The sequence below is a fragment of the Anoplophora glabripennis genome, unplaced genomic scaffold (genome assembly GCF_000390285.2).
Source record: "Anoplophora glabripennis isolate ALB-LARVAE unplaced genomic scaffold, Agla_2.0 scaffold511, whole genome shotgun sequence".
NCBI lineage: Eukaryota > Metazoa > Arthropoda > Insecta > Coleoptera > Cerambycidae > Anoplophora > Anoplophora glabripennis.
The window spans coordinates 188,546-200,713 of NW_019416595.1; the positions used below are offsets into that span (position 1 = coordinate 188,546).

General features: G+C 31.5%; 1 protein-coding gene across 1 annotated transcript in view; it reads right to left on the reverse strand.

Moving 5' to 3' along the window:
* Positions 1-2,170: 2,170 nt before the first annotated feature.
* The window catches only part of LOC108911332 (plasminogen), a 79,163-nt gene continuing 69,165 nt past the window's right edge, over positions 2,171-12,168 (reverse strand). The window contains exons 4-6 of the mRNA XM_018716244.2: positions 11,374-11,558; positions 5,258-5,599; positions 2,171-2,752 (exon numbers count right to left, since the gene is read on the reverse strand). Coding sequence (XP_018571760.1) covers positions 2,468-2,752; positions 5,258-5,599; positions 11,374-11,558 — 812 coding nt within the window. The 3' untranslated portion in view covers positions 2,171-2,467. The remainder of the gene's footprint in view (positions 2,753-5,257; positions 5,600-11,373; positions 11,559-12,168) is intronic.

Genomic DNA, 12,168 nt, shown 5'->3' on the forward strand with positions numbered 1-12,168 from the left:
CGTTTTTTTCCACTGCGTGAGACACCTTTCGTACTCGTCCTTTCCAATGCCTTGCGGCGCCACCTTCGATTTTCTTTTCAAAAAAAATCACGGTGCCAGATCAGGTAAGTAGAATACTTGCTATACTTTCTATAATATTACTATAATACTAATAATACTAATATAATAATGTACTATAATAGTTCCGATAAGAAATTTAGTTTCTTAAAGCTAGGAAATAAATTTTAAATTAATATTATTATAATGTCACGCAGTAACTTAGAGTTCAAAACAATATTAAATAATATGTCTTTAAGTTTTTACATCGGCGAAAGACTGATAAATTGTAAATATAATCTCTCGTGTATTAGTTATTGCATTCGTAATGTGGTGAATTCCCCCCCTCTAAACGCATTTTTTTGTTGTGCTACAGTGCAGTGGGCAGCATATTCAATGGCACCTCCTCTAAAATTTCATTTGTGCCATTCTGAAGCAATTATAGGTATTCTTGCTCATTCTACGGTCCGTTTGTTTCAAACGGATATAATTTCTTTAAAAATTACACCTACATATTAATTTTAAATCTGCATTATGCTTCCATTACATTATCCGTACTAACGATTGTCATGAAAAAACAACTAAACAATAATATGTACATTTATCTGTCATCGGAAACTGTAATTTTATTTTTAAGATTTGAAATATTAGTTAGTGTTTGTAAAAAAATTGATGAAAGTCTTATCAGAAGAACGGTCTCCCATTCAACACCACACCAAATTTAAATCAATTTGTTATAAGCATACCAAAGATTTCATAAATAATATGATTTTAACAACCGACCAATAGGGCCTCGTACAGTGAAAACGGTGAAACTTAGACCCTGGCCTTATAAGGCAATTCTGAATTATTTATTGAGTTATATTTGTGGTTAAAGTTTGATTCACTCGAACTGAAACACCCTGTATATTCCTGCCTTTAAGCTTCTACAAAATTAAGAAAAAAAAGTCATACTCTGCGGTGTATCAGAAAATCAATAAAATCAGATTAAATACAAAAATATGTATTGTTCGATTTAAGTAACAATTGACAATCGCCTGCCTGCATGTTGAATGCAAGTGGTATTTTGGAAACTATTATCATTACCAATCTTTTGTTTTTTAAAATTGTACAAAAAATGACAGATTATAGCTCGCGGCTTTTTTTACGGTACACTGGGTATATAAGAAATGGTATGACTTTATCCAGCATTCTGATACCGAAAAAATATATATTGATTATATTAAAAATCCAACTTAGACAAATTGAATTTTTCAAAAGGTAAATTTATGGGATTAAAGAATTAAAAAAAATGTTTTGGCATGATAAACTGTTTATTTCAGAATATTACATTCTGACAAAAAGTGAATAGTACTGTCCAAATAGCATAAATATATCAAATATATTTTTTAGTTATTGTAAAAACTGAAATCTATTTTTTCTGTTTTTATCAGAGATAGAGGAAAGGTCACTTCTTCAAAACAGCCTTTATACTTTCTTATGGAAATGAATTTATTGACTATTTCATATTCGATTTACCATCGTCAACTTCATTTTTTAAAATGCAGCCCTTATAAAACATATATTTTTAATTCCGTATTCATTGTTGTGTTATTTTTCAATAGGTAACCATCATCGGAAAAGCTTTTTTAAGCATTTTTATGTTTGGCCCTTTATAAAAAAAGAATAAATAAATAAGTTAAATTATGTACAAGGGTAAAGAAAACTTAAAAGGACAGAAATGTTTGTAACTAATAAGCGCTTACAATAAATTAAGCAGAAATAACATTATTGTCCCAATTATAATAACCATCCGAATGCCTAAATGCTTAAAGTTTTCATGTAAATTTTGAAAATTTGTCCTTTCTCTGACGTTAACTTAGAACAAATTTAGTAATATAAACAAAAGTACTATAAAAAGGATTTGCAATTTTAAACATGTAACAGTTTCCAAATATGCACGTGTTTAGAACTGATTTAATAAAAAATATTTGAACTTCATAAGTATGTTGGGACATACTGTATATATGCCATGAGATAATACCAATGTTCATATACAACTATTGAATTTGTGCATGGAATATATAGGTACATTTTATTTGGAACAGAACCACACAGTTTTTAAAGCTCTTACATAAAAATAAAACTGCAAATATAAATTTTTACCATTTATTGGACGATGTATACCTATAAATAAAAAATGTGAAATATTTACAGAGACTTTTCTAGGAACCTATACGTTTATTGTCACACGACTTAAAACTCATTATACTAAACTGCACTAAATTATCCTAGGCATGATGTCATTTTCTTAAACTGGTCTTTCTTTAACAAGAGTGAATACAAAGTTAATCAAAACTAAATACAATATAAAATGCAAAGATTTCTAAGAACATATCACTTTATCACTGATAAATAAGAGAGCTAATATCAAAAGCAGAAGCTGCGTTTTTTAGGAATAGTGGTCCATAATGTAATGAATCCATTGTATATAGTTAAATACTGTTGTGTAAATGCCATACTTATTCCTCCTTCCACAGCCATCCCCAAAACTGGTGATCCCTTGTACACTGTAAACAGTTCTCGACAGTCTTTTCGCAGGACACATCAGGCCTCCACCGCTGTCTCCGGCACAAGTGTCAGATTTGCCAGACATCCAGCCAGCACATAACATGTTATCACTTATTAAAAATTCTCGATAGGATTTCCTGCAGGTTTTTGAATGGACCACAGGAAGCTGAAACACATATATCTCTAAATATATTGGTCACTATAAAAAAGGCATTTCGTTAAAAATATGATGAAAAAACAGAATGAGTGAACATGCTTTAATCAAATTTTGTTTGCAATTTGTAGTGTTAACTTTAAAGAAAAATGGAAGTTTTTCAGTATTCGAAAATTGATTTGACCAATCACGTTGAAAATTTGTCAGAGCGTAAATTTTAAATAAAATCTGAGTTTTTTGCTTATTAATTATGTAGAGGACATTATAGTTATATCTTATTCCAATAAAACCAATATGTCATCAATTTGGAACAAATATTGTGAAAACTTGATTAACTTTGAGTAAAAATGAAATACTGACTGAAAATCAAAAAACACAATTTGAGATAAAAAGAGTATGAACATTATAACCTGACGTTACAGTTTGTAGAAAAGAAAATTTATTTCATTTTTGATATTCTCTATTGCTTAAAATGTATCTACTTCCACTTCTAACTTAATTGATAAGCTTTCATTAAAATAATTTTTAATTTTTCTAACATCAAAACTATTAGGTACATATGTATATGTTCTGGTGAAATTTTGTGGTCTTCCAACGAGGTTTCTTTTGCAGTTCTAAATAGTTTGTAACCTGACTGCAAATTATTCTGAAATTGATTACCTACTGATAGGTGTAACAGCTTGATTTAAAAATATTAATATTTAAAATATGACAAATAAACAAGTACATTAAGGGGAAAAAATTGTTTAAGCTAGCAAAAATGTGCAGAAATGTGCAAACTGCTTACTATAAGTATTTTAATAATAAAATGACTATTTTTAGAATATTATCATGAGTTAATAGTAAAATGTTAAACTTTTGTTCCTAAATAAAACATATACAGTTATCTCGGAAACTTTATAGTGAAGTAAAATCGCTTCTCGAAGTCGCTTAGTTCTTGAAGTAGGGGACCCTGAAGTATAACCAGATTAAACTTATACCATCTTGTAGAGTATGTTTTCAGCAATAAGAAATGGGAGATTACAACTTTTTTTAGTAGGACCGAACTTTATAATGACCCATAAGAATGGCCGAGGAGTCATTCGAAAATTCGTGCGTTTCCAAATATACAGCGCATTATTTACGGAACGAAATAAGTTATCGGTTCGATTTTTTTATACAATTGTAGTAAAAACTTGAGCGGTTCTTATATTACTCAAATTAAATAATGCTACACTGCGCTGTTGCACCAAATCAAGCGCTCTTTAAAAATTCGATAACTCTACAACCGTTAAAGATAACGACCTCATTTTTTTTTTTCAAAAACTTTTACAAACATTAGGCTATATTTCATTCACTACATATATGGCGACTTTTTTAATATTTCACGTACCTTCCCGCATCTTGAAGTTATAGAGACAAGAATTTGTTATTTCTAACTTCACGCTCAATTTGTGAAAAATCCGTTGACTTTTTGATAATTCCAAATACACCATAAGAACCCCACAAGTTTTACTACATTGTATAAAAAAATCGAATCGATAACTTATTTCGTTCCGTAAATAATGCGCTGTATGTTTGGAAATACGCACGAATTTTCGAATGACTCCTCGGCCATTCTTATGGACCATTTTAAAAGTTCGACCCAATTAAAAAAAGTTGTAATCTCCCATTTCTTATAGCTAAAAACATACTCTACAGGATGGTATAAGTTTCATCTGGTTATACTTCAGGGTCACTTAAATTAATATTTCGGCACAGATTTTACTCCACTATTGGGTTTGCTGCCTTTCAACTAGCATATCATTTTTACACAACTATTAAGCAACTTTTCATAATTTTTTGTCCAAATTATTGATAAGGAAGGGGACAATTTTTTTATTTATTTCACCAGTAAGGAATATCTAATACTGTCTACCTATGAACGTAAAATGAATATAGGTACTCTTTTTGAACTCATTGCTCTAGAAAATGTAACTACTTTCGTATTAATTAGACAACTGGTTTTCGAAACAGTGCCAAACTTTATCACCACAGAGAAAAGACATTGTCATGAAAATTCATCTAACTGTAACAAAAATATAATACTAAAATTTGACACAATTTGTCCTACAACTGTGTGAATTTTACATAAAAATGCAATAATTCCTAAGTTAATACCTCTCTTTTTCTAACTACGTATAGAACTTATAAAAATTATGATTAATTATTATTTGGCCAAATCATGTAATTTTATAGCTTCGCTAGCTTGTTGTATAGAAGCATATTTCACTAATATACAACTCTTGGACTTCGGTACAGAAATAACTTAAGTATCAAGTCGGTTTCTTAAGATATTGAGATGAAAATTTTACTTTTATTCTTTGCTGGCACGTAATTTAAAAAAGAAATGAAAGGGAAAACTATAGGTACAATACACATAGGAAACAAATACCAATCAGAGAACTCAATATATAATTTCAGATTTAAAATATTAGAAATTTTGTTATTTTTTTATTTGACGGATTTGATCCTCTAATTATGACACTAAGTACCTACCTTAGCCTCATGCAGGACTGGCACCCCATACATGTCATCAGTGTTGATTTTGCCCCATCCCATGACGGAGCAGAGTTGTCCGGGTTTCGGTCTCTTTTTGGGTAGGCATGCAACTTGGGTCTTCACAGGCCTAGGCAACATTAGAAGGGCAATGTCGTTATCTACAGTTTTGTAGTCGAATTTAGGATGGGGAAACATTTTCGAGACGGTCATCTCTATGTCGCTGCCATCCCTAGCTCGGAGATCATGAGCGTTCAGTCTTACTCGAAGGTATTTTCTAATACAGTGGTTTGCGGTTAGCACCCATCTGGGCGCGATTAAGGTGCCCCCACAGAATACTTCCTGCAAAAAAAATGGTATTAATTTTGCACAGATTATACTGTGTTATTTCACAGAAAATTTTCCAAGTATCTATACAGGGCGGCAATGTAGTATAAAATTGTTCAATATATTTGTATTTATTAGAAAAAAATATATTTTTTACCCAATTTTAACCATTTTATGTGCTACAGAGATGTGTCATGTCAGCATGAGAAAACCATATTTTTATGGAAAAATCCTATATGTTTCATAAACATAATCCATTTCAACTTAGTTATACCTATGTTTGATTGAAAAAATGAAATATACAGGGTTATTATTTAAGAATAGCAAACCTTTATGAAAGTTCACCTAAAAATTGACGTAGAATCCAAAATTGCAATAATATACAGGGTGTTCCATTTAAAATAACGAAGATAACGTCAACTTCCAGTATAACCGGAAGCATTAGGTGGACGCCATTATTTTAGTTGAGAAGAACATGCCCGGAAACACTATCGTCCAAATTTTCAAAATCGAAAATATTTATAGTTTTGCGCTGTTAAATTTACCATATAAATCTTTAAATATTTTGCTAAGAAAGAAATTCTATACTAAACGTGTTTTCTAATTACCCCATTTTTTTAAATATTTTTTCTTATGAAGGAATAATTTTATGATCCGCGATAAGTCTTTAATTTAGCCTCCATGTCGTTCTTTCTATGGGGAATTTTGAAAAATAAATAAAGACAAACTTAATAATTTATATATGACCTAAGGGAAAAATATTGAATGGCGTTATATCAATGAGGTGGTGAGTGTTACAAAAAATACTTCCTTGATGTCCTTTGTCAAGAATAGGATCAAAGTATTATAAAACATTTTTTATAAAAAGACATTTTTTCTTAATACTGAATATAAAAACCGGAAACTATGGGAAAATGTTGTTAACAAAAAGAGTTAAAAAGCGTTAGAGAAAATAGTCCAAATTGAAAAACGCCCTGTACCTCTTAAACCAATGAAAATTTCGACGTACAATTCAACCTTTCTCGGAAATTAAATCCGTGATATCTAAACTAATTTTTTCTTTTCGTGAAATAGAACCCCCCCCCAAAGTTTAGAAATAATTATTTAGAAAAGCAAAATAAAATCGCCAGAATATTTCACATGACATATATTGGAATCATGACATCGACAATTTTGAACGGAATGCATATTTTGCTATCCAATCGACTAAAAAACTAATAAATAATTTGCTTTAATAATTTATTTAGAACTAAACTGAGTATAAAATTATAATGTAATATAAATTATATTAGAAAATGTTAATTTCCTGCTAGAGATGAAATACTAAATTATTCATTTTTGAATTTGCCCAAAACAGTTGTTCAAAAGCTATTTTCATATGACAATAAAAATATTACCTACGTCTAATTTGTTTATAAAAAATGTGCCACTTTTCTAAAATCAGTGTTCCGTTATTGGTCCTTTGATATTTTTATCATAGATCTTACAAATTTACAAACCCATAAGTTGATAAAAAAAACGCGTTAAACAGTTTCTGGCAAGTATTGACGAAATTAATTTTAAAGTGGTACTCTTTATTACCTACTAAATTTTTTCACCGCCTTCATTTATATGATCATTTCCAGCTTTTAAAAATTCTAGGTTAAATGCTTAAAAAACATCTGGAAGTTGTCGAATTAGTTAAATAGATATACCTACAGGGTGTCCGGAAATTCATGCAACAAAATTTGGTCATAGATTCTTAAGACAAATTTAGGGGACCCGTATTTTTTCTTTTTGCCAACTGGCCCCCTGTTTCGGAGTTACAGCCCCCTGAAGTCTGCCCCTAAAAATAGTCTTTTTCTTATATCTCGGAACCCTGTTGTACGAGAATAACTAAATTTGGTGCACAGGGGTTTTATGACATGTGGAATCTGATAGTGCTACGCTTTTCGGCGAGGAACCCCCTTAAGACACTTTTTCATGGGCCCCCTTGTCTTTAGAGCCAAAAAAATTTGGTAGCATATTTTAATTTCTTAAAAATTGTTAGTCCCCTAGAAAGCCACTGAATTGGGAAACTTTTTTNAGTGACAAAAAAGTTTCCCAATTCAGTGGCTTTCTAGGGGACTAACAATTTTTAAGAAATTAAAATATGCTACCAAATTTTTTTGGCTCTAAAGACAAGGGGGCCCATGAAAAAGTGTCTTAAGGGGGTTCCTCGCCGAAAAGCGTAGCACTATCAGATTCCACATGTCATAAAACCCCTGTGCACCAAATTTAGTTATTCTCGTACAACAGGGTTCCGAGATATAAGAAAAAGACTATTTTTAGGGGCAGAATTCAGGGGGCTGTAACTCCGAAACAGGGGGCCAGTTGACAAAAAGAAAAAATACGGGTCCCCTAAATTTGTCTTAAGAATCTATGACCAAATTTTGTTGCATGAATTTCCGGACACCCTGTATAAAATTAAATTACCGCAGTAAATAAAAAATAATCTTGGGTCTCGTCCGGGATTGAACCAGCGACCTTACGAATGCAACAGGACGTTTTTACCGCTGTGCTATCGCTGCTTCATCTACAATGCGTCTGTACTGATATTTTAATGGTCGTTCACAGCTGAAGTAATCAAAAAATTCTTGTAATGTTAAATTTGCATTTTTCTAACACAAAGTCGTCTCGCAAAAGATCCACGATGAGATAACACAGATAAATAACGACATCCTATGACTTAGAAGAGTCTATAACCCCAGCTTATTTCTACTGATTCTTAACTTTTGACGTTTCCGAGATATAAGAAAAAGACTATTTTTAGGGGCAGACTTCAGGGGGCTGTAACTCCGAAACAGGGGGCCAGTTGGCAAAAAGAAAAAATACGGGTCCCCTAAATTTGTCTTAAGAATCTATGACCAAATTTTGTTGCATGAATTTCCGGACACCCTGTATATTCTAAAACTGCTGTTTATGATCTCAAAAAACATGATTATTGGCTTTTTCTCATAAAATTTTGAAGAAACGTTAATTTAGTATTTCTATATAGTAGTACCTATAATACAGATATAGGTTCCTATAGATGTTTCTTGGAATTAACTGCATTCGACAACAGAGGTAGAAAGACATTGGTGGAAAATTTCAAGGCACGCCTTTGCCGCGGTAAATTGTTACAATAGTTCTGATAACAGAACTTTATAGAATTAACTGCATTCGACAACCGAGGTAGAAAGACATTGGCGGAAAATTTCAAGGCACGCCTTTGCCGCGGTAAATTGTTACAATAGTTCTGATAACAGAACTTTATAGAATTAACTGCATTCGACAACCGAGGTAGAAAGACATTGGCGAAAAATTTCAAGGCACGCCTTTGCCACGGTAAATTTGTTACAATACTTCTGATAACAGAACTTTATAGACTTATTCTTTTCTTGGAATTATTCTATCTCAACAAATATCGTACGGACAGTACACTGCTTCAATAGATTAACAAACCACTTCGGTAAGTTGGAATTGATGCTATCGCCTGGCCAGCACGAATCCAGATGTCAGTCTCATTGAACTTGTCTGGGATATGATTAAAAGACAATTAAAAGATCATCTGAATCGGTCTAAAATCATCAATAACTAGAAACATCTCCTTCATGAAATACGGAATGAACTGGACTGAATCAAAACGCCATTCACGTAATTTTTTTGAGCGAAATTTTTCGATAGGAGTGTGCAATCCAAAACAGACGTGAAAATACCGGATATTAAATTAACTGAAAAATATTGTTTATTTCCATATAAAAAATTTGCAACTTTACGGTTTTTAAATTTGTTTTTTATTAAATGGTTATATTGACACAAAGCATATACCTATTTTGTGAATACAAATAATTAGAGTATAAATTTTAAACTTATTTATAACAGCCATAAGTAAATAAAAAGTTCCTAAAATTGTTTTTGTGCTGTGTTAACTTGTTGGATCAGTGTATTATAGATTTATTATAGCTTGAATATCTGCTTATCTTTTCAATTTCAAATACCTAAGTATTAAATATAACATTACATAAATTTTGATATAAATTGATGGTCAGTATGAATCATTATCAAAAAATATGTTAAATAATGATAGTATCTAGTCAATGTTGGGGGAAGATAACATCAGATAAATTTATATTCCTTGATTTAGAAGATATACCTATTAATTGAAAGGCAAAGATCATCAAGGCTTAGACCACACAAACTCTGAATAAGAAATAATACCCTTAAAATACGCACACCGTCTGCTTACTGATGTAAAATTATTTAAAAGCGACCCTGAGTTTTAGAGGCATGCAAAATTGCAAGGACGAAATTTAATGTTACATATGGCTCATCACGTGAAAATAGTTTTCAGAAATAAATAAATATTACAAGGTATCTTAACTAACTAAAATGATTAAATAATAATTTTTACAGGAAGCAAATAGCAAACATTAATTTTATCTATATTACGCATTTACAAATAGCAATAAATTGCTGGGAAACCAGATTATGGTGTCAAAATAAATGTTGAATTATTTATACAGGGTGGCCACTTTTTATCCTCCTAGAGGGATAACTTTATTTTTAGATATACCTATGGAAGCAACGGTGTGTCTATAAAAATAAAAAAATTGTTCCCACAAAGGTGTAGAAAATGACTAACCCTTAGATACTATGTAAATATTTATAGAAGTTATTGATGAACATTTTATCGAAAATCGGGAAAGGCGGACTTTTTAGTCTTTGTTGAAGGACAGTTCAGTCTTTTCGTTGCCGATGTAAGTGGAATCCTGGGATTATGATTTTCACATGAAAAAGAATTAACTAATCTAAATTTAAAGGAAATCGAAATTTGCTTTTTATTCTTCCAAAATCAATCCATACAAAAGTGAAAAAAATTGATATTTCAACGAAAGTTTCAAAGTAAACTGTAACACATCATGGTTGGTATACAAAAAAACGAACGAAATTAAGTAAAGGTATCCTAAAAGAAATGTAGGATTTCATATCAGGAAAACACAGATAGATAGACATTGCCATTAAATATGATATTGTTCTCCATTGATAGTCACTGTGATTCTAGCCTCATTTTAAAAACAGAACAGACCAATCTCCACAACACACTCTTTGGATATACAGTGGTCGTTCTTGAATGACCCGAGTATAGTCTCTGTCGCAAATTCGACAGTCTTGCTTGTTTACGTATCTACTAAGATAAAAATACGCCTCACCGCTAAAGATGACTTTCTTGGCACAATCACCGTCCACTTGTTGATTCTCCAATCAACCGCATTAAATGGTTGTCTGGTTTCAATTCCTGGGTTAGCTGAATCTTGAATGGATGCAGATGCGAATCTTTTGTTAAAATCCGCAGCATTGTGGTTTTTGAAATATTTAATTGAAATGACCGACGAATTAATGTGTTTATGTTTACTGACCAGTGACCCCTGACACACGGAATAACCCAAACAGTACGCCGTTTGCATAGCTTTGGCGAATATTTAACAAGCGAATGCATGCCTTCGACTATATCGATATGCATGTTTAAGTTTGACAAATATGTGCACTTTGTTAAGTGTAGAGGCAATCACGATCACTTCGTGGTTCGCATTTATTTACATTTGGCAATATTACAATACATATTCGAATTCTGCACAAAACAGTGTTCTAATAATGTTTGAGTTTAAAAAAACCTCTTCACCTCTTTTTGTTTTTATTAAAAAATAAATAATAAAAAGGACATCAAATTTTCCGTTTTTTTTTTGTTTCCATCGATAACTATAAAACATAACTATATACTTATCACTTACCATATGTTGATTTAGTATAGCGACATGCCAGGGCCACTTATACCTTTTGGCTTCACTGCCGCCAATTATTTTTAACATTTTGGTCCTCCTGTTAGGAACACCACATCTTCTAGCACGAAAGTGTCTTCTTGGTTCCCTCACGGGGACGTCTTGGTTGTTGTTATTGTACTGGTATCTTCCATTGTCTGAAAAATAAATTTAATAAAAAAACCATTAGGTATGTGTAAATCGTATAATTATATCATACTATAATTATAAAATTATACTATTTATAGTGTAATGTAATTCTATTATAGTACTGTAATATACTATTAATATAAATCTTAATGTCTATCATATTTTTGTTAATGCGCTTTTCAACATGCCCACACCCACATTGACGAAATAACAAGACCGGAAATACTGAACGGTTAGAAACTGAATGGTCTACATGAAAACTGATTGTTCAGTTCAGTATTGGGAAAAAATCTATAGATAAAATAAGTAAAAGTGGAGGCAATAACTCCCTTTAAAAAGAACTCCAGGAACAGGTTGCACAAAAATGTCTACTTCCCCTTTAGATGAGCAATTTATAATTTTATAAGGGAAAACCCTTTTCAGTTTGCAAGTACTGCTATAGAGCATGCGAATTGTTTTAGAACTGTTCAAACAGTACGAAAACGGTTAAAGGTAAGTTAATTAATAAACTGATTATTGACAAATAAGCAATACCTATTTAACACAACAAGATAAGCAATACAAGCTCGATTTTGCTCTCTAGTTTGCCAATAGGGACGTTGAATTTTGGAACGTTGT